The sequence below is a fragment of the Eublepharis macularius genome, chromosome 9 (genome assembly GCF_028583425.1).
Source record: "Eublepharis macularius isolate TG4126 chromosome 9, MPM_Emac_v1.0, whole genome shotgun sequence".
Taxonomy (NCBI): Eukaryota; Metazoa; Chordata; class Lepidosauria; order Squamata; family Eublepharidae; genus Eublepharis; species Eublepharis macularius.
Window position 1 is genome coordinate 1,898,399 of NC_072798.1, and position 22,839 is coordinate 1,921,237.

A 22,839-nucleotide genomic window follows, 5' to 3' on the forward strand; every position below is an offset into this window, starting at 1 on the left:
GAATAAATCAAGCTCTGTCCACTCTTCTGTTACCCTGTACAAGGCTAATGAAGAGAACAGTTTCTCAACACACACCTGTGGTTTAGTGGTTAATCACTTCCTTTTGAACAAACAAGATATTGCTGTTTTCCACATGTGTTTTGAAAGAAATGCTTCCCCCACAGGTGTTAATATTCCGCAACACTCCCACTTCTATAAGCATAAAACTCCCCCATGGACTGCACAGAGGACGTCACCCTTGGAACAGGCTGCCATTCCTAGGTAAGACCATTTCTTGCATTTCTTTCTTTTCGCTGGGTTTTGAGAATCAAAAGAGCACTCGCTCCATCGCTTGCAAAGAGTCACATTTGCAGTCGCCATCAGTCCAAAGAGCCACACTGCTAGTGCAGAAGGCCCTGCAGGGGGAAGGATGGGGGAAGCACCTGACTGTCCCCTGCAGAGCCCGTTCCCGTGGATCTGGCCAGCAGCTGCAAGAGGCAGAGAGGTGGCAGAGAGGTGGCAGTAAAGGGCACTCCGGCACTCCCCTCCAGAAACCTGCTCAGGTCGGGCCACGCGTGTTCTGAAGGGAGGCTCCACGCTAGGGAGTAAAACCACCCCCACCCCACCGTTGGCCCGCTTGCTCCTTTCCTGCGTGACTGCCTTGGCAGCAGGGCTGGTTTTACTCTCCTCGCAGCCTGGCAGCAGCTGGTTGCAGGGATAAAAATGCAGAGGCCACGGAGAAGGACAGGCTTGTAAGAGAAGATCAAGTCATGGCTCAGGGAGGCACTGTCCAGTCCCTCCCTGCCAACCACCAAGCAATGGTGTTGCACACTTTCCTGGAACATGGGGCAGGTGGCACAGTGCGGAACGCCATAGATGGCAACACAGGCACAGGTGGCCCCTGAGTGACGATCACTGCTTTAAAAGGACACTATTAACTACACACACCATTTCCTGAAGATTGTTTATCTTCCTCAGCAGAACCCTGTGCTTGGAGGATCTGCTTACTGGTGTACAGCAAAGGCTCTAAGCGTGGTTCCCATGAGTGCCGCCGTGCCCTCCAACACCTTATTCAGTGCCAACCAAGTGTTTTCAAAAAGTGGCTGTGGCCAGGTGGGGCTCTTGCCTATCTAGTATTCAGAGAGAAAAATCCTCACCCCTCTCCCCCCGCCCCCAAATGCAAAGCAAGGGGCAGCTGCAGTGGTAAAGAAGAGTATGCTCACGTGTAAAGGCAGGGGTGGGCAGCAAGGAAGCCAGGCTGCAGAGATGAATGCCCCCTCCAGTAGAGGAAAGCAGTAGAGAGGCAGCTGGGCCAGGGGGACTCCAAAGACCCTCTTCACCCTCCCCCCTTGTCTCTCCATAGGGTACAGTCAAGATGACCCGCTTTGCCAGCCTGCTCTTTTGCCTTCTCGGCAGCCTCCTTTCCAGCTCCTGGGCAGAAGGTAAGGCATGCCAGCATCTCCTTTAGCGTTGGGTGGCCGGAGGGTGTTCCTGGGCTGATTGTGCACAACGCACCGCCCTGAGATTCCTGACTCCAGATAGAGCCAAGCTACAAGTGACGCCTGACATGAGTTGGACACTTTATACAGTACAGCATGTAAACTCTCAAAAAATAATTTAATCACTGTTAAACTTTTACAAATAACCGAAGTTACAACGTTCAATGTATATTTACACAGTTTCACTATCACAGTATTCAGAACAACATTCAAAGTATCCAGAATGAACCTGCAAAGTAAATTAACCCGTGTCCCAGTGACGTATCTTCTTGAAAGTCACACAAGAACCAATGTCCTCTTTGTAGTCAGTTGAAATGGGATGCCACAATGAAATGACTGCGGGGATAAATTATTCCTCCAAACTTGTTCCAACGCAAGCTACTTGTCCTAAACGGAAAAAAGAAAGAGACACGCCCAATCTGGGGCCAGCTGAAGCTCAGATTTCATCAATGCCTCATCAGGAGCGTCAGTCTCCGTGGTGTTCTATTCTTACAACATGCGTTTAAACATTCATGCGTGCACCTCTTAGTATTCCCAATCGCAGTGAATCTTAAACTTCCCACTGGTAACGTACGGCGGCCGTATCTTCTCAGGCGCGCCCAGTGTGAATCCAACCCAATGCTCTTAAAGACCACCCACTTAGCTCATACCCTAAGCTTTAAAGTAACCGCCGCTTCCTGCTGCTAAACAAAAACTAAAGAAAGCAATTCAACACCAGCTCATTGTTTAACCCCTGAGGTTTCACAGTGTGCAAGCGAATGATCCAAAAAGCCTCCCTGCGTAAAAGAGCTACCTGGTCCCTTTGTACTACTTCCAAAACGGCAACCCGAAGAGAGTTGCTCTCATGATCACACTCAATGCAGTGATACATTTCCTAAAAGGGTTTGTCTCGCTCATAATAAAGGTCTTTTCCCACCATGCCATGAAAAGATTAGCAATGGACGGTGCAGCTGAACAACCCATAGCCACACCGCTCCTTTGGAAATAGAATTGTTCCTGAAATTTAAAATAATTTTTCTCTAATACTAAATCCAACATCTGTAATAGAAGCGGTGTGGATAGGGGGCAACTGTCCATATTATCCCTGAGAGAATCCTCTACCACCTCTCTCACTGCCTCATGTGGAATAATTATATATAGTGAATTCACATCCATTGTTAAAAAAACAACATCCTGTTCTAAAGGAAAACCCTCTACCTGCCTGATGAAATCCTTGGTGTCACATAATAAAGCGTCAATTTTCCGAACTGATGGTTGCAAAATCACATCCAAGAGGATGGCCAGAGGTTCTAACACTGAGATGTATCACCTTTTACAGGAGGTACATTGACGACCTTTATTTCTTATTTTGTGGAGAGGATCAGGTAGAACCATTTTGTAAGTGGTTAAACGATAGGGACCCTAAGGTTCAGTACACCTGGCGATTTGCTAAAGGACACATTGACTTTCTGGATGTGGTCACGTATAGGGACCCCTCCAATAAGGTTAAGGTGAGAACGTTCACGAAACCCACGGACCACAATTCGTATCTGCATTTCCATTCCTTTCATCCTAGACATCTGAAAGAGAACATCCCATATGGGCAGCTACTGCGTATTAAAAGGAATTCCTCTAACCTCCAGGACTTCTTAAGGGATGGAAAGACCTTGTATCGTCATTTCCTTAATAGGAATTATCCCCAAAGAACCCTTGATGCTGTGTTCCAGCGTGTCAAGAAAGTAGATCGGACAGGGTTGTTCCAGAGTAAAACCCGGGACACTGTGGGCAGCATCAAGTGGGCGTTAGACTATACACCACTTGCCAACCCCATTAAGAAGATAGTGGATCGACACTGGACTGTGGTTCAGGATATTAGGGGCTGTGAACAACGACCACTGTGTGGTTTTAGGAAAACTACTAGCCTCAAGGACACGCCTGAGAAGATACGGCCGCCGTACGTTACCAGTGGGAAGTGTAAGAGCCAAACTACAAGTGACGTCTTATACAGGTTGGACACTAGTCGGCTTCCCTCAAGTTTTGATGGGAAATGTAGGCGCCCTGGTTTTACAGCTTGGCTCTCCATTACAGCTGCAAGACCAGGATGCCTACATTTCCCATCAAAACTTGAGGGAAGCCGACTAGTGTCCAACCTGTGTAAGACGTCACTTTTAGTTTGGCTCTCAGATTCACTGCGATTGGGAACACTAAGAGGTGCACGCATGAGTGAGTACGTTTATTTTCATACTGAAGTCATGGAATGTGAGTAGAAGGTTTGGCTACATAAAGGTATTTGTGTTTACAGATGTTTAAACGCATGTTGTAAGAATAGAACACCACGGAGACTGACGCTCCTGATGAGGCATTGATGAAATCTGAGCTTCAGCCGGCCCCAGATTGGGCGTGTCTCTTTTTTTTTTCCGTTTAGGACAAGTAACTTGCGTTGGAACAAGTTTGGAGGAATAATTTATCCCCGCAGTCATTTCATTGTGACATCCCATTTCAACTGACTACAAAGAGGACATTGGTTCTTGTGTGACTTTCAAGAAGATACGTCACTGGGACACGGGTTAATTTACTTTGCAGGTTCATTCTGGATACTTTGAATGTTGTTCTGAATACTGTGATAGTGAAACTGTGTAAATATACATTGAACGTTGTAACTTTGGTTATTTGTAAAAGTTTAACAGTGATTAAATTATTTTTTGAGAGTTTACATGCTGTACTGTATATAGTACTGACTATAACCCCCGTGGAGTTTCCTTTCCTTTAATTTGCAAATTACGTGGGGGCAGCCTTTTTTGCATTGTTATGAGTTGGACACTTGTCAGCTTCCCTCAAGTTTTGATGGGAAATGTAGGCGTTCTAGTCTTACAGCTCGGCTCTCCATTTAGTTGATGTTTAGAGGACCCCCCCACCCACACACACACTCAGTGGAGGGGAAGGAGGGCGCCTGGTGAGAGCCCGACGCCTGCACTCCCCTCCCAACTGCATGTTCTCCCTCTCATAGACTGCCGCTCTGTAAACTTCAATTAAATGGAAAACCAAGCTGCAAGACCAGGATGCCTCCATTTCCAATCAACACTTGAGGGCAACTGACAAGTGTCCAACTTGTGTCAGGTGTCACTTGTAGCTTGGCTCTCAGTCTGTAGTTAATGATTTATAAATGGTGCCTTTGTGGCAGAGTTGCACCAACAGACAATGTCAGGGCCTGAAGTCCACACTTTGGACACATGGGGATGCTATGAGCATAATAATTAAACAGAGAAAAAGGGCTCTGCTCTCTGGAAACCCTTTTTAAAAAGAATGTGCGAGATCTCACAGTGCAATCCCAGGCCGTGTGACGGCAGCATAAGCCTGTTTGTCCATTTGCACAAGATAAATAGCTTCATCCATACACACAAAGGTGCCTCCGGTCTGAGCAGAAGGTGGTGAAACACATGCAGAATGGGAAGCGGGGAGAGGGGGGCAGAGGTAGGTGCCACAATTGCGGCAGTGGGGGTGAAATGACATGTTTAGCCAGAGGCATGTGGGATTCCCTGGGCTAGGGTTGCCAGCTCCAAGTTGGGAAATTCCTGGAGATCTGAAGGGTGAAACCTGGAGAAAGCGGGGTTTGGGGAGGGAAAGGACCTTGGCATGGCATAATTCCATACAGTCCACCCCCCAAAGTGGCCATTTTCTCCAGGTGAACTGATCTCTGTGGCCTGGAGACCAGTTGTCATTCCGGGAGATCTCCAGCCACTACCTGGAGGCTGGCAACCCTACCCTGGGCAGAGGGAGCCTCTTGGCAGGAGGATGGGTCACCAGTAAGGGAAGAGGCGGCCACAGCGTTTCAGCAATGAACCCAGAGAAGAAAAGCCAGGAGAAAGTTGGAACCAATCTTTGCTAGTACGCTTAAGTTTGGCACATTTTCTAATTTCACCATTCAAATTTTTGAAGGAGAATTTTAAAAACAAAATCTATAGTCACGTTCTGAATTTTAACTCAAATGCTAAAAATTGGATCTTTTGGACTTATTGGCATCTTTTGATTTTTTAAAATTATTTGGACAGGCTTCAAGCGTGAAATGCCATAACTAGCAATGTGGTATAATGTTAAAAGTGTTCGGGAAGACCCAGGTTCGAATTCCTGCTCTGCCATGGACGCTTGCTGGGTGACCCTGGGCCAGTCACACATACTTAGCCTAACCTACCTCACAGGACTGATGTGAGGGTAAAATGTGGAAGGTAGTAGAACCAGGCACCCTGCTCTGAACTTCTTGGAGGAAAGGCAGGTTAAAAATATCAGATACTGAACAAATAAGTGGGTACTAGTTAACATCAAGTCTACATTCTCCCTTGGAGCTAAAATGACAAAACTGAGGCTATCATACTTTGGTCACATCACGAGAAGCCAAGATTCTCTGGAAAAGTCAATAATGCTAGGAAAAGTGGAAGGCAGTAAGAAAAGAAGAAGACCTAAACCAAGTTGGTTTGACTCAATAAAAGAAGCCCCGTCCTCCAGTTTGCCAGATCTGAGCAAGTCTGTCAATGATAGGACATTTTGGAGGTCTTTCATTCATAGGGTCGCCATAGGGTGGAGGTGACTTGACGGCACATAACACACTTAACATGATTGAATGTCATCTGTTGGGTTGCCAACCACCAGGTGTGGCCTGGGGATCTCCCAGAATTCCAAACGATCTCCAGATGACAGAGTTCAGTTCCCCACGAGAAAGTGGCTACTTTGGAGCGTGGACTCTATGGCATTATTCCCCGGGAAGGCCCTCTCTTTCCTTCCCCAGACCTCACCCTCCCCAGTCTCTACCCCCCAAATCTTCAGATATTTCCCAACCCAGAACTGGCAATCCAGAGCCAAAGCTCCCTTCATCTGAAGTTGTTGTTATTTGGAAATTCTCTTTAGGCTCTTTGGAAGGCTTGCCAAGGGGTAGCCATATTAGTCTATTGTTGCCAAATAAAATAAAAGCCCGGGGCACCTTAAAGACTAAAAACATTCATTTCCATATTACCTTTCACGAATCTCAGCTATGCGGGGTTTCTCGGTGAGAAATGATGCTAAAAGCCTGCCGGTCTTGCCTTCTTCCCACCGCAATATGCAACTTCAGGGGGATTCTGGGTTTGCTCTCATTCTCGCCCTCCAGTCACCCGGACAATGGGGAGAGTACATGGTGGCCAGGTGAGCTGAGCACACACCAGGGAAATGGCTTTTCCAAGGCTGGTTTGGGTGGAAATGCTGCTTCCAAAAGCTCCTGATGCAACAGGAAGATGAGTAGGAGCTGGAGATCCCATCTGTGATGGTGGCTTCAGCCGCAGGCATTGTTTTACACAGAAGGGGCCAGAGGGTGGGCAGTACCTTGCTTGCTTCCTCTCAGCTGTGTCTTCCAGACCCCGCAGGTTACCGTTCATGCCAAGAATGTTCTCAGAAGACCCGCCATTTCTGGACAGCAGGAATGTGAGGCCAGGCAGACAGCAATCATCTCGTAGCGTTCACGGAAGAGGAGCCCCTTGGCCAGGCAATGCTTCCTTTCTGCATCGTTGCTCTCTCCTTTCTTGTAGTTTCACAAGCCCAAACAGAGCCCAAGTCTCGCTGTCCCGCAGGCGCTTACTCCTTCAATGATGGCCGGGGGTGGTTTTGCTACGAGTTCTATGAGCATCTGATGCTCTTTGAGGATGCCGAGGTGAGTTACAGCAATGGCCAGAGGCCAAAGCAGTCAGTGGTGAGTGATCAGAGGGCGGGAAGGAGGCCAATTACCCTCCCGGATGGGTCCAGTAGCCCTGAATGCAAAACAACCTGGAGCATTTCTGCAGCGCCATGAAGCAGCATCTGCTCTTCATGCTGTTTTTGGATCCAGCAGCTGCCGCAGTTCTGCCTGTGTGAACGTCTCCTTTCCTTCCACTCCTATGGAGACGCTGTGGGCACCAGCTGGTCTTGTTGTCAAGGCCACTGCTAGGGAAGGGCGAGGTGCCCAAGTACACTGGATGTGAACGTTTGTGCCCTGCCCCAAATCGCGATGTGGTGCAAGTCTGCTCAGAGGGAGAACTGGTGGGTGAGTTCAGGATTCATCCCACCCTAAAGGCCATCTGCCATGCCTGCACGAAACAACAACAACAACATTCAGTTTATGTACCGCCCTTCAGGACAACTTAGTGCCCACTCAGAGCGTTTTACAAAATGTGTTATTATTATCCCCCCTTCTTACTTGCTCAGGGTAATGCCAATCACTACTTTGGGGTCAGGTAGCGATTTTCCCCAGCCCGGTTTGGCTAGGGATCCTGGCAGTGTTTTGCTATCTTCTGGGCATGGAGCAAGGGTCACTGGGGGTGTGTAGGGGAAGGGGAGGTAGTTGTGAATTTCCTGCACTGTGCAGTGGGTTGGACTAGATGAACCTGGAGGTCCCTTCCAACCCGATGATTCTGTGATTCTATCCTCATGACAATCACCCTGTGAGGTGGGTGGGGCTGAGAGAGCTCTGAGAGAGCTGTGACTGACCCAGGATCATCCAGCTGGCTTCAAGCAGAGAAGTGGGGAATCCAACCTGGCTCTCCAGATTAGAGTCCTGCCGCTCTTAACCCCTACACCAAACTGGCCATTCAGAAGGTAACTGGCAGTTGTATGCACAGTGTGTAACTCCATTGTCTGTTCCAGGTTCGTTGGCCTGGGCTCAGTTTCTCCACATCCTCCTGTGGTATCTCTGGAACGCACAACTTAGTGACTGTTAGGGTTGCCAGCTTCCAGGTGGTGGCTGGAGACCTCATGAAATTACAACTGATCTCCACACCACAGAGTTCAGCTCCCCTGGAGAAAATGGCTGCTTTGGAGGGGGGGCTATCTGGCTTTACACATTGCTGAGGTCCTTTCCCTCCCCAGACCCCACCATCCCCAAAGTCCATTCTCAAAGTATCCAGGAATTTCCCTAGAGGTGGTTGGCAACTTCATGAAGGAAGACCCTTCTGAGCAGGTGTTTCTCTCCAACAGGCCGTATGTCAGAACAGGAACGGCGGTCACCTGGCCTCCATCACGAGCGACACTCAGATGAGGGAGGTTGGTGGTTACGTGTCTCAGGCAAACCGGGCCAGGAGTGAGGTGTGGATTGGCCTGCGCCGGAGCCAGAACTCAGACATGGTGAGAACTTGCTGCTCGTTCTCCAGAACTTACTCCCAGCCTCAGGCCTTCCTCCTGTCAGAGCTGAGGCTAGATAATGTCCTTACTCCAGACTACCTTCTGCAATCAGACAACAGTCCATTGTTTCCAAAAGGTTTTTACTGAAGAATTAGTTCATTATAATCCACTGGCCTGAATACAATATTCAGGATGGTACATATGCATTGTTACCAATGACAGGCAAAGCAGGAGGTACAAAGTAACAGATCTCAGCAGGCCCAACCTCCCCCCACAGTTCTCAAAACAACCCCTTTGAAACCAGGAAAGCGAAAGTTCTTCAAGGCCGGTTCTTGGTGGAACAGCAGTAGCCAAAACAATCCTTCTCTGTGATATAGCTGCCTGGGAACCTTGGCACCTGTGAAGAAAGCACTTAAACACTGAAAGGATTAAACATGGAGTCGGTTAGGCAAGGATATACATGAAAGCATTCTGAACCTGACATTCTGCCCCCTCTAAGATGCCCCCCCCAGGCTTATGGGGGTAGCGAGAATGGAACGCATTAACTAATCTAGGAGCATGAACATGTACAGAATTCACCCACTCATCAAACCCAGAGTCAAAGTCTTTCCACCTGATGAGATAAAATAGCTGATTTCTTTTTAATTTAGAGTCCAAAATTTGTTGTACTTCGTAATGAGTTTGATCATCAATCAATGTTGGAATGGGAGGGGCACGGGTGTGCCACTGGTCTGCAGGAGGAGCTTTTTTTAACAGACTAACATGAAAAGTATCGTGTACGTGGCGCAAATTTTTTGGTAAATCCAAAGCAACAGTCACTTTGTTGATTACTTTACGAATAGGAAAGGGTCCAAGAAATTTTAACGCAAGCTTACGGCTGGTTTGAGTCACTTTCAGATTTTTCGTGGAAAGATAAACAAGGTCGCCGGGTTGTAAATCCCAATCAGCCGCACGGTGGCGGTCGGCGTATCGTTTGTAATCCTCTTTGGCTTTGTCGAGATGTTTTTTAATTTGAGTCCATTGGTGAGCAGCTTCCCCCCACCATTCCGTTACGTCTCTGGAAGTTGCAGTAGGAGGGGGGAGCGCTTTGAACGGGAAGGGATTGAAGTGGAAGCCATAAACGACTTTGAATGGAGTTTCTCCTGTTGAGGCGTGCACGCTGTTATTGTAAGAGAATTCTGCCAGGGGGAGTAAATCGACCCAATTATCTTGTTGGAAATTGATATAGCAGCGAAGAAACTGTTCTAGGATTTGATTAGTTTTTTCCAACTGCCCGTCGGTTTGCGGATGATGACTTGAACTTAGACCTTGTTCAATATCTAGCATTTGTAAAAGCTCCCGCCAGAAGTTGGCAATGAATTGTCTGCCGCGATCCGAGATCACCTTAGACGGAAAAGAATGTAATTTTACAATGTGTTTCAGAAAAATATCCGCCAGTTTTCTAGCTGAAGGTATAGTGGTGCAAGGTATAAAGTGTGCTTGCTTGGAGAATAAATCCACTACGACCAGAATACAGTTGTGACCTTTGGAGGGGGGTAAATCAGTGATAAAGTCCATGGATATTACTTCCCATGGTCTGCTTGGTGTTTCTAGCGGTTGTAATAATCCGGGAGGTTTGCCCTTGCATGATTTGGCACTGAGGCAAATGGGACAGGATGCTACATATTGGGAAATGTCCTTACGCATGCCTGGCCACCAAAATTGGCGTTGTACTAAATGAAGTGTTTTTAAGTAACCATAGTGTCCTGCTGTAGGGGCATCGTGACAGCGCTGCAAGACTTCTTTTCTTAAACTGTCGGGAACATAAAAGCGGTCCCCCCAAAGCCATTCTCCTTGTTTCGATTGTTGCAGTTTGTCTTTGGGCACCTTTCCCCCCTCCTTTTCCACTTCAGCTTTCAGCTTTAACCTCCATCCCTGATCGGGTTGAGGGGGATGAGCAGTGCGACTGCGCGTTGTTACCACACCCCCTAATTGCGTAGGGGAAAAGACGGTGTCTATAGTCTCCTCCCTTTTGCTTTTGTGTTGGGGCATGCGTGATAGGGCATCAGCAAGAAAGTTCGTTTTGCCTGGCAAGAAGTTTAAAGTGAAATTGAATTTGGAAAAGTATTCTGCCCAGTGCAGCTGTTTAGCATTTAGCCTCCGAGGGCTGCGGAGGGCTTCCAAATTCTTATGGTCCGTCCAAACCTCGAATGGGTGACGGGCTCCCTCTAACCAATGCCTCCAGGTAGTGAGGGCTGCCTTTACAGCAAAAGCCTCCTTTTCCCACACGTTCCAATTTCTCTCCGCTTCAGAAAACTTCCGGGATAGGAAGGCACAGGGCTTGAGTTTTCCATCCTCCCCTTTTTGCAAAAGTACGCCCCCAATCGCGGTGTTGCTGGCATCGACTTGCACTACAAAGGGGCGATTTTCATCGGGGTGTTGGAGGGCGGGTTCGGAAACAAACTGCATTTTGAGGAGATCGAATGCCTCTTGGCATTCTCGTGTCCAGGGCAATTTGGCACTGGGCTTTTTGGCATTGTCCCCCTTGTCTTTAGTTTTTAACAGTTCGGTTAGGGGGAGTGTAAGTTGAGCAAAGTTGGCAATGAATTCCCTATAGAAGTTGGCGAAACCTAAAAAGGATTGTAGTTCCTTGCGAGTAGCAGGAGTTTGCCAACTTTGGATTGCTTGTACTTTGCCCGGATCCATTTTTAAACCATCTTTGGAGATGCAGTAGCCCAAATAAGTGAGTTCTGTTTGGTGAAATTCACATTTTGATAGTTTGATGGGCAGTTTGTTACACATTAGTGTGGTCAGAACCCTTTTTACAAGGTCCACGTGTTCCTCCTCAGATTCTGAATATATTAAGACATCATCTAGGTAAACCACCACTCCTTTGTACAAAAATTCATGTAATACTTCATTGATCATGGACATGAAAACCGATGGGGCCCCAGCTAAGCCGAACGGCATAACTAAATATTCAAACTGGCCGAGGGGCGTATTAAACACGGTTTTCCATTCATCCCCTGCTTTGATACGAACGTGGAAGTAGGCATCTTTTAAGTCTAATTTCGTAAAGATCTTACCTTGAGCCACGACGTTGAGAAGGTCTCTGATGAGCGGGATGGGGTATGCGTTGCTGGATGACACAGCGTTAAGTCCCCGAAAATCAGTGCACAGTCTTAAGCCCCCATCCTTCTTTTTGACGAAGAGCACTGGCGCAGCGTGTGGGCTGTTCGCAGGTCGTATAAATCCTCTTTGGAGATTAGTGTCAATGAATTTGCGGAGTTCTTCTCTTTCGTTGGGGCTCATGGGATACAGGCGGCCCTTAGGCAGTGAGGCGCCCGGTAAAATTTCTACAGCACAGTCTGTCCTCCTATGTGGAGGTAGAGTATTGGCCTCTTCCTCTGTGAAGGCTTGGAGGTAGGCTCCATATTGTTTGGGTATTTGATTAATTTCTTCCTGAGTTAGGAGAGCTGATTCTTTGTGGGTAGGATCGTTACCCCAATTTTTATCCCAACGGTGACTTTTGCAGGCATTATGGCTGAATGTGATGCTTCCTTCTGTCCAGTTTATATAGGGGTTGTGGTCGCACAATCACCGGCTTCCCAGGATCAAGGGGTATTTGGCAGTGGCACTAATGACGAACGATCTTACTTCCCAATGATGCCCCATGCCGGTTACGACCGGAGTGGTTTCAGTAGTGACTGGGTTCATATTAGTGCCGTCCATTTGCTCAAAAATGATGGGCGTTTCCAATTCTTGTACAGGAAGCACTAATCCATTCACCAAGGCTGGAGCGATAATGTCTCTTGAGCAGCCCGAATCTATCAGTGCTTGCACGCGGATGTGCATTTTCCTATCTGGATTTACTAATATTACAGGTATGAAAAGTATGGACCCGGGAGGTCTGTTCAAAGCAGGAACGGACTGAGGTTCGATCTGCCGTTTGGGTCCTTTTACAACAGATCCATTTCGTTTCCCGAAGTGGGACTCTCAGGATTCTCCTCCCCGGTTAGAGCTGTTGAATCATATTCCATAACTTCCTCCAGCTCTAACCCTCTCTCGGGGAGGTTCTTCCGAGGAGCTCCTCTGCCCCTCGCTGACCTGGGAACCGGTGTTGGGCACGGTGGCGCCGAGTAGGTTGCGGGAGCTGGACATCTTAGTTGGAGCGGAGGTCTTTGCACAGGCGGGTACGGACATTGCACTGCAAAGTGACCACTTTGGCCACACTGCAAGCACAAACCTTGTTGCCATCTAGCTTCTCTCGCTCCGCGAGTAGCGTATCCAGCCCCTCGGCCTCCTCGAACGAGAACTGAGGAGCGCCTTTGGCCCGCGGGCTGTTGATGTTGTTCCACTAAACGAACTTCTAGCATGCGATTTTCTACTTCGCAAGTTAACTGGATCCATCCTAACAGCGTAGGAGGGTTATCTTGCATGAGAGCTCTATCCAACAATTTAGGATTTAATCCCTGTTTGAATAAAATGATTTTGGTGGATTCCTCACACCTTGGGCATTTGGCAGCGAGCTGTCGGAATTTTGTAACATAGTCTCTAGCCGACATGCTGCCTTGCCTAATAGACTGCAATTCAGTCCGGGCCCTAGTTTCTTCTAGGGGATCTTCATATTGGGCTCGGAGCGCGTCCACTAGCCCTTGAAGTGTATTCAACTCAGGGGCACCAATATCATAAAGTCCTACATACCAGTCAGCCACTTTGCCTTGAAGTCTCGATCCCAGGTGTTCGATTTGACTGGCTTCACTTCCAAATGTCCCCATTGATTGAAAAACTGTACTGCTTGGACAAGGAAAAATCCCATTTTGGAAGGATCTCCATCAAACGTAGCTTCCAGCTTAACCCAACCCATGGGAAGTTCTTGCCTGGGAGCTGGTGCTGGCATCGGGTAGACATCGAGCGGGGCGAGTTGTAAAGGAGGCTGTCGCGGTGTTGGCGGTAGCTGCGGCGGAGGTTGCTGGGGATAAGGTTGAGGTTGTTGTGGGGGAGGCCATCCCGGGACTGGCTGGGGAGGCCCTCCAGGTATGGGTTGTAGCGGCGCTGGCCGTAAGGGTGCTGGCTGCACCGGCGGTGGGCCTCGAGGCGTCGGTAATCTGGGCGCTGGTAAAAGAGGAGCGGGAATCGGCCCTTGGGGTGCCGGTTGGAACGGGGATGGGTGAGGAGAGATAGGTTGGAGAGGCACCATGGCCCCCCGCGGCCCCGGCGTTTGGTGTGGCCTGGGAGTAGTACCTCTTCCAATTCTGCTTGTCCCAGGGATGACTCGTGGTGTATCACCTCTCGGGAGGCTTGGTGGCTGATCCACTTGGGTCATGGGTGGAGGCACTATAGGGGAAGTGGGCCTCAGTGGTGGTCCTGGTTCCCCACCCCCTCCTCCGGTTCCACTGTCAGCAGGAATGATTGGCTATTCGGGAGGGGGGTCTTCTGGACACGGTTCTCCACCTCCTCCGCCAGCTCCGTTGTCATCTGGTATAATCGGCTGTTCAGGACGGGGTTCTTCTGGACACGGGTCTTCAGGACAAGGTCTTTCCCCAGTTACAGAGTCAGAATCCCCCGTTTCCGGTGGCTGTTGCGGCCACGGTTGGATTGGGCCCTCCGGACGGGGCAAAAGATTTTGCAGATTTGACAAACTTTGGCTGATGTCTGGTAGACCAGCTGGCGGTTCACATCCACCATCCCCCACCACGAGTACAGACAGCAGGTGGACTGCGTGGGCTAAGCTTTCTTCCATGCTTGCTAGTCTGGTCTCCAGGACTTGCACTCTATCTGGATTTTCCTCCTCCTGTTCTGTATACCCAGTAGCCTGCGAGGTCAGCACATTTTCGGCATGTGGTCTCGTGGCTTTCGTCTGTTGCCAAGGCAAGGGTACTTCTACTTCTTGTTCTTCTTGAGACCTTGCAGCTAAGATCCCTTTCGCCAATCCAGTGATTGCTTATATACCAGAGTCAATCGCAATCGTTCTGCTTTGAAGCTGCACCCACTGGTGCTCACTTACTTCTTGTTGCCCCGACCACGGGGTGACCTCCGAATAATCCCATCTTAGGGCGCCACGGCAGGACGTCTCCCACTCCGTTTGTTCGGTCGTCCTGTTCCAGTAGAGCCACGGTTGGCTGCTGGCATGCTCGGGTATCGACTCCAAACTGCGCCGACTATCTACCTGTGTTTGCGTGAACATCGTACTGGCCCTCCGTTCCCTTGTCTCCCTTGGTCTCGCGCCCCACTGCGCTGGAGTGGGTACGGAAAACAGTGGTTCGGCTGTAGCTCTGGGCCGGGTATCTGCACTGCTGGGAGCGAGAGTGTAGAGCGTAGTAACAGAGGAGCTGTTTCCCTTTGGTACAGGTCCTTGAGGTTCCAATCCTTGGGAGCCAGGGGAGACATACGGGTCAAACAAAGGATCCCTGAGCGGGACAGCTTTGGAGTCCGTTTGATCCGGCTTAGGCATTGGAAAAGATAATTGGTAACAAAATGTCAGAGCTGTGGCTAGATAATGTCCTTACTCCAGACTACCTTCTGCAATCAGACAACAGTCCATTGTTTCCAAAAGGTTTTTACTGAAGAATTAGTTCATTATAGTCCACTGGCCTGAATACAATATTCAGGATGGTACATATGCATTGTTACCAATGACAGACAAAGCAGGAGGTACAAAGTAACAGAGCCCAGCAGGCCCAACCTCCCCCCATAGTTCTCAAAACAACCCCTTTGAAGCTAGGAAAGCGAAAGTTCTTCAAGGCCGGTTCTTGGTGGAACAGCAGTAGCCAAAACAATCCTTCTCTGTGAGATAGCTGCCTGGGAACCTTGGCACCTGTGAAGAAAGCACTTAAACACTGAAAGGATTAAACATGGAGTCGGTTAGGCAAGGATATACATGAAAGCATTCTGAACCTGACACCTCCAAGCCAGCCCTTAGGATAGCTGCTTGCCTTTGTGAGCAGTGCAGCTGGTATTTCCCACAGTCCGTGCAGCCGTGTGGCACGAGTGGTACAGGGTTATGCCTCAAAGGATCCTCTAGGGAACTGAGAACCAGCCTGCCACGTCTATTGTGCCCTCTCGAGTGCATTGCTCAAGAGCCAGAAGGCGGCCCCTCGACCCCTCTTTTCTTCCCCAGAGAATCCTGCTTAGCTAGTAGAGGAACCTTCAAGGCGTTTGCCAGGAGGGATGTCCCGCACCAGTACTCGCCTTTGAGTGAACTGAAAAGTTGATCAAACTGGAACAAAGAGGAAAGGGCCTTGCACTCAGCCCAGCCCTTAGCCCCCTGAATTCAGCTCCAGGGCCTCAGACTTTCCCTGGCACTTGCTCCTCGAGATCCTGTCCTGGGACCGGCTGTCAAGGATCGATCCAGGCATTTGTGCTACAGATCTCCTCTCAGCTCCCCGGGTAGGGGTGCTCTTGGAGAGGTGGCATCTCAGAGCCAAGCTACAAGTGATGTGTGACATGAGATGGACACAAGTCAGGTCCTTGAAAGTTTGGGGGGAGAAATGCAGGCGTCTTTTCTGGCTACTGTAGTTCAGCTCCTTCCCAGCCACTGGGGGATGGAGTTTACTAAAGGAACTCACATATTTAACAACAGCAGAGTTGCAGGGAGAGGCGAAGTAGGTGCACGGCTTCCTGTGCTGCCACTTGCGGGAGTGCTCCCAGCTGTCCCAGCTTCCAGCAGCTTTGCCAGCCGACGACGGTGGAAAGGGCTTGGAGTGGCGGCAACTGCCAGGGGCTCCCTTGGGCCGGCAGAAGCAGGCCTTTGCTTGGAAGAAGCATATTTTGTGACTACTAGCCATCTCTATGCAGGCACTCTCCCTCCAGCGCTGCTGTTGTTAACTATGTGAATTGTTGGAAACCAAGTTTTACTGTTAATGTTTTGTTTGTTACTGTTATATTTGAAAAACTAAATAAATATATATTTTAAAAAACTATGTGAATTACTTTGGTAAGCTCCATCCCCCAGTGGCTGGGAAGGAGCTGAACTGCGGTAGTCAGAAAAGACGCCTACACTTCCCATCAAAACTTTTGGGGATGTGACTGGTCTCCACCTCGTCTCAGGCGTCACTTGGTAGCTTTCCTCTGAGAGCCAAGCTACAAGTGACGCCTGACACAGGTTGGACACTTGTCAGCTTCCCTCAGGTTTTGATGGGAAATGTAGGTGTTACAGCCTGGCTCTCCACTTAATTGAAGTTTACAGACCCCCCCCCCCACACACACACACCGCGAGGGGAAGGGGGGGCTCCGGGAAACAGCCTGACGCCTGCACTCCCCTCCCGACCGCATGTTCTCCCTCCCATTGACTGCCGCTCTGTAAATGTCAATTAAATGGAGAACCAAGCTGCAAGACCAGGACGCCTACATTTCCCATCAAAACTTGAGGGAAGCTGACAAGTGCCCAACCCTGTGTCAGGCGTCACCTGTAGCTTGGCTCTCAGACTGTAGTACGTAGGAGGAGACTGGGAAGCCATGCATTCATGCACAGATATCCTTCTGCACAGAAGCTGTAGGTGGGATGCAATCTAACAATGCTAGGTTTACCACTTTGAAGATATTTCCATTCTTACACTTTTTAAAATAGCCAGAACTAATACACATAGCCTCTCACCCTCTCCCTACTGACTGACATGCCCTTTCTCTGCCCCTCAGTACCGTGGCTGGCGGTGGACGGATGGATCCCAGTTCTCGTACACCAACTGGCTCGGTGGAACCCCCAACAATATTGGCGGGCGGCAGAACTGCGTTGTCCTCACCCCTGGATCAGGTCAGGAAGGACATTCTCTCCTATGGCATGAGGAACAGAGACTGGATTTCTACAGTGATGGGGGCAGGATGAAGGGAGGGCCTTGCTTTCTTCTTGGGGAGGCAGGAAAAGGAGGGGGTGGAGCAAACAGCTCAACCCCTGGTGCTGTGGAGGGCCGAGCCGCTGGAGGAATCCCTCTGAGGAGCGTGGGGCTGCCCACCGGTCATGGTTGGCTGCGAAGCTGGCATTCGGTTTCCTGTGTTGTAGCCCACTCTTCCCCCTGCTTTCCTCAAGCCATGCTGAATTGTGTGGCGAGGGACATGTCCGCATTCTCAGCCGATGTTTCACTCACCCTTGTTTGCCTTTTAGGGTTTAAGAACTGGGACGATGCCACCTGCAGCTACGGGAGAACTTTTCTCTGCAAGTGGAGAGCATCTTAGTCCAGGCGCTCTGGGTATGCAGGGGAAACTCAGCGCCTACTTGGAAGCAAGTGACACCTGCAAGAGTTCCCTCCTGCACCTTCTGGACAGAGACCTTTCCCCACCTGCACCGTCTCTTCACCAGGGGCCGCCTTGGTCTCCACCTCAGGCATGCCGATCCCTTCAGCTCTGCCTGAACGTCACGGGGCTTCCCTTTCCTGCCCTTCTTTGCTTGCCAATAAAGGTTGCCAGAAGCCTCTGGTCCTCTGTGATCGTTCCTTCCACCCCAGGAGAGGGGACTCCTGCTCCTTTCATGAGCCCCTCTGGCAGGTCTTTGTTCTGTGGCCCAATGTGAAAAGGTGCCACTTGCCACTTGCCGCTGGACCCACAATCATTGCTTGCTCTGGGCCACCTACAGTGCGAAAGTCAACAAAAGCACACCCCATGTAGGACACAGAGGGAAGTAATGGGTGGGATGCCTTACTGCATTTCTTTGGGTTTCGTATGTGGAGATACCTGGACTAGGACTGACCTCTCCAAGTGCACGCTGGCCCATAAACGCTTGGGTGCAAGTAATTGTCTGTCTTTAAGGTCCTAAAAGAAAGGCCACGTTTATTTATTCATGGTCTTCCAGCATTTTTGTTTTAGTTGCTTTCCTTTGCATGACGTGGAGTCGCAGTGGCTTACAATGTTAACAAAAAAATTGCACTCCACGTTCCACTTAAAACCACATCACCCACCCCATAAATCTGCTTGCCAGCAGTAAACTGGTCCCTAGGAAATAAATGGGCTCAGCAGCATCATGTCAACCTCCCGCAGCCATTTGCATTCCTCGGGTGGGATCATCCGTCCTGAACAACTCGCTCTTCGGACTTGGCAAAGCCCAGGAAGACCAGTCCATGTTGGGGGGCTGCAGAGGCCCAGGAATGGCTCCGAGTTATCCCAAGTGGTCTACTGGGGGGGGGGGTGATAAAGAGACGCTGATCAGAAGGGCAGCACTGCCTCAAGGCACCATACCAGGAAAGACTGTCCTGCAAGTATGTAAAACTCAGGCAACAACAACAACATTTGATTTATATACCACACTTCAGGACAACTTAACACCCACTCAGACACAACAGTCCTTATCCTCATGACAGTCACCCTGTGAGGTGGGTGGGGCTGAGAGAGCTCTGAGAGAGCTGTGACTGGCCCAAGGTCACCCAGCTGGCTTCATGCAAAGGAGTGGGGAATCAAACCTGGCTCGCCAGATTAGAATCCCACCACTTTTAACCACTACACCAAACTGGCTCTCATGAAGGGTTTGGGAAGTAACCACCCAAATCACCCTGAAAAGCATACTGGCAGCCAGTGAAGCTCTCAACAAGAAGTGGGGTGCTGCATTTCGTGTTGTCTTAGGCAGCCCCAGGTAGAGAGCAGTACAGCAGTCTAGTCTTGTAGTTGCCATGGTATGGATTGGTGTGGCCGCATCAGCTGAGACCAGGATACCGTCTGAGTAGACAGTACTGACCCTGATGGACCAACGGTCTGCCCCTGTAGAAAGCAGCTGCACTAGGGAGGAGCCAGGCTCAGTTACAGGGCATGAGATTTGCATGCAGGACCTCCCAGGTTGAAAATCCTGGGATCTCTCTAGCTAAAAGGACCAGGCAGACGGGAAAGACCTCTGCCTGAGACCCTGGAGAGCCACCGCCAGTCTGAGTAGACAAGACTGACCTCGATGGACCAACGGTCTGATTTAGTAAAAGGCAGCTTCTTGTGTTCCCTACTTACAACCCTGCTCTCCTGTTTTCCCAGTAGTAGGAGACCAGTATCCCAAGGAACCCGTCAGCTACAGATCAGTGTACCTGGTCCAGAGCAGAGACCATCCTGCCTTCCAAATTACTGACCTGCACCACCACCCTACTGTCTGGATTCAGACAACCATTTGTTTACCCACCTCCACTTGACCGTGAGAGGGTTGAACTCCTTGGAAAGGCTGTTTTCTCAAGGTGCTGAGGATTCTTTGTTAGTTAGTCCAACATTCTGCTCGTAAATACGACCCCCAGACCAGTGGTGCAGTTTGGCAATTTTAGTCTCTGTATTTAATGGTCTTATGGTGATGGCGTCCACTTCAGACAGAAATGCACGCTTTGAAAGCAAACTGATGGCCTCAGAGACTGGCTCTGGCTGCACCCCTGAAAATCCCCTACCAAATCGTAGTGGGACACAAGTCCCAAACGAGTTTACAATTTTCAAATTGTTGTGCAGTTTTCAGTGGGATATGGTTGAGGCAATCAGTTCCCCGCTGAAGATCTAGGCATGGTTTCTTGCACCAAGAACTGGAGGTAAAAGACGGGTGGAGGTTGCTGGCCTTCCCAATGGCCCTTTCTCAGTTTCCCTTGTTTTACACGACTACAGAACAAGAATGATGAAATTCACTGTATTCTTTATCAGAAGAAGTTTTGGACCACTGAATGCAAACACTGCTGTGGCTCCAGCCTCTGCCAGAGGCAGGCAAACTTTTAACGACTCCCTTTGCCTCTCATTTGGGTGTTACAAAAAAAAACACACATTCTGGCTAACGAAGTCCCCAGCGATGCTCTCCCTTCCCCATTAACAGGTTCCCTCTCCTGTGAACCGATCTCCTGGGGGGGGACATGATTTCTGGCTATTGGGTACAGATCCCAAGCGGATCCCTGAAGATGGAAAACTTTCCTCTTGAACTTCAGCCATTGCGTGTTAGAGTAAGCAGCTAATTAAGATCAAAATGGCATCTCTGACGTTTTGGCCTCTGTTTCAAAGGCTGCCAAAGAGCGGAAGTAGCAAGGTGATGCAACTGGTTTCCTTTAGTGCAAAGGCTAATACATAATGGCTGCTTCACAAGTATTGAGCAGTCCTAGAAATTGCTCAGCCCTGAACCCAACACACCCCGGTATTCAGATTGAGTAGCGGCACTTCCCACCACCAAATGCAGCCATCCATTCAGAAAGCCGTAATTGAATAATGCTGTGCCTGCAAACCCTTAGGCACGGGTATCATCCTGCCCCACACGGAGCAGCGTTTACCCCTCCTTTGCTCCCTGCATCTCTGATCCATCGCTGCAGAAGTGTGGGAAGGGTTTCCTCGCCAGGGCTGAGCAGAAACCTGCCTTACGTGGTGCTCTCCTGCTTGGAACGCTTGCCTGTTCCCACCCACCACCCTGAAAGTCAGAAGCGCTTGACATCACATCTTCCACAGGAACAAATTAAATGGTTTTAATATAATCACATGAGTTTCATAAAATTAGGCCTATACAATTTAGCCACACCCCAAACACTCCTTATTCTAAACTTTCTCGATTTTGGTGAGAATCCTATAAAATTGTGTTTTGGCTTTTAAATTTAAGAAAGATAAGAGATGACATGTATGAGTTTCTATTTCTGGTTTCATTGGCATGTTCAAGTTTTTGTATCATTGTGATTATTTTATATCGGATAATTCCAAAAGTGATTAGATTGTTTTTGAATAAAAATCTTAAAAGAGAGCATTGAGAGATCTTTGGCAGGGGTACAAAGTATTCCCTTGACACCCGAAATAAATAAACTTCTGTCCTGTCTTCAGTCAGAGAGCTGTTAACCTGTAGAGAACTAGACTAACAGAGAGGCTGGTCTTCTCAATACAGCCCTGTATTGAGGGCATCATCATCATCATCATCATCGATGTATATACCATCCTTCAGGACAACTTAATGGCACACTCAGAGCAGTTTACAAAGTGTGTTATTATTGATGGTTGTTGTGGGTTTTCCGGGCTGTATTGGCACGGTCTTGGCATTGTAGTTCCTGATGTTTCGCCAGCAGCTGTGGCTGGCATCTTCAGAGGTGTAGCACCAAAAGACAGAGATCTCTCAGTGTCACAGTGTGGAAAAGATGTTGGCAGGTCATTTGTATCTACTCAGGAGGGGTGGGGTTGAGCTGAGTCATCCTGTAAGAGTTTCCCAGGGTGTGGAATGCTAATGGCGGGAGGCTTCACTGTATCCTGAGGAGGTTCTTTTGCATATCGATTGGTGCTTGATGTGCTAATCTTCTCTGCAGGGCTATTGTCGGGTGTAGAGTGTTTTGTTAGCCTGGTGTTTTTCAGAACTGGAAACCATGCTCTGTTCATTCTTAAGGTTTCTTCTTTCCTGTTGAAGTTTTGCTTATGCTTGTGAATTTCAATGGCTTCTCTGTGCAGTCTGACAAAGTAGTTGGAAGTGTTGTCCAGTATTTTGGTGTCCTGGAATAAGATACTGTGCCCTGTTTGAGTTAGGCTATGTTCAGCCACTGCTGATTTTTCAGGTTGTCCAAGTCTGCAGTGTCTTTCATGTTCTTTTATGTGTTATTATTATCCCCACAACAATCACACTGTGAGGTGGGTGAGGCTGAGAGAGCTCTGAGAGAGCTCTGAGAGAGCTGTGACTGAGCTAAGGCCACCCAGCTGGCTTCAAGCAGAGGAGTGGGGAATCAAACCTGCCTCTCCAGATTAGAGTCTTGCTGCTCTTAAGCACTAAACCAAACTGGCTGGTTAATGCATTGCAAAGAGACTCTCAGTTTCCACATCTGTGTTTTAAAAGGGAGCCTTCATTACATCCTACTGTGGGGATTCCTTGGCTCTGCCTTCCATCCCACCACAAGAGAGCATTTGATGCTTTCACAGTACGGCATGAGCACACTGAAGGTAGAAAGTGAGTGACCACTGGTAGTTTCTGGTAGAACACTGAAGTTTTGCTGGCTGCTGGGATTTTTGGAAAGAATGCTGGAGTCCGGTGGACTTTGGAAGGGTTCGGCAGGACTCGTGATTTTATACGAGAGTGCTGCAGACTCGGGATCCTCTGGGTCATACTTTGACTTATATGAGTCATGCCTTGACTGACATGACAGTCATTTTCTTGCCTTACAGATTCAGAACACATCAGTGAGTGGATCTCAGAGCTACCAGTAAAAAAGAAAAAGCAGTTTACCCCTGGAGTACAATATCGGATCTTCATTGCAAGGGAATCAGTCTAAGCTTCTTCAATCCCCAATGGAGACCCTTGCGTACATGCCCCCCCCCCAGTATGGAATCTATGTAGACCTCAGCCGCGTGCTGCAAGGAGGGAACAGGAGGGCTGCCAGGGCCAATCCAAAGTGCCTGCTCAGAA

General features: G+C 49.1%; 1 protein-coding gene across 2 annotated transcripts; it reads left to right on the forward strand.

The window, feature by feature from the left end:
* The first annotated feature begins 231 nt into the window (after positions 1–231).
* On the forward strand, positions 232–17,964 carry LOC129336040 (lithostathine-like). 2 transcript variants are annotated; one of them, XM_054988999.1, is made up of 6 exons: positions 232–261; positions 1,343–1,421; positions 7,010–7,131; positions 8,430–8,576; positions 17,190–17,304; positions 17,653–17,964. In XM_054988999.1, exons 2-6 carry the CDS (start codon positions 1,355–1,357, stop codon positions 17,721–17,723), a joined length of 522 nt encoding a protein of 173 aa, XP_054844974.1. In that variant the 5' UTR covers positions 232–261; positions 1,343–1,354; the 3' UTR covers positions 17,724–17,964. The 2 variants fall into 2 exon arrangements, with proteins under 2 accessions (XP_054844974.1, XP_054844973.1); XM_054988998.1 differs by lacking the exon at positions 232–261 and adding an exon at positions 1,006–1,092.
* Positions 17,965–22,839: the final 4,875 nt, after the last annotated feature.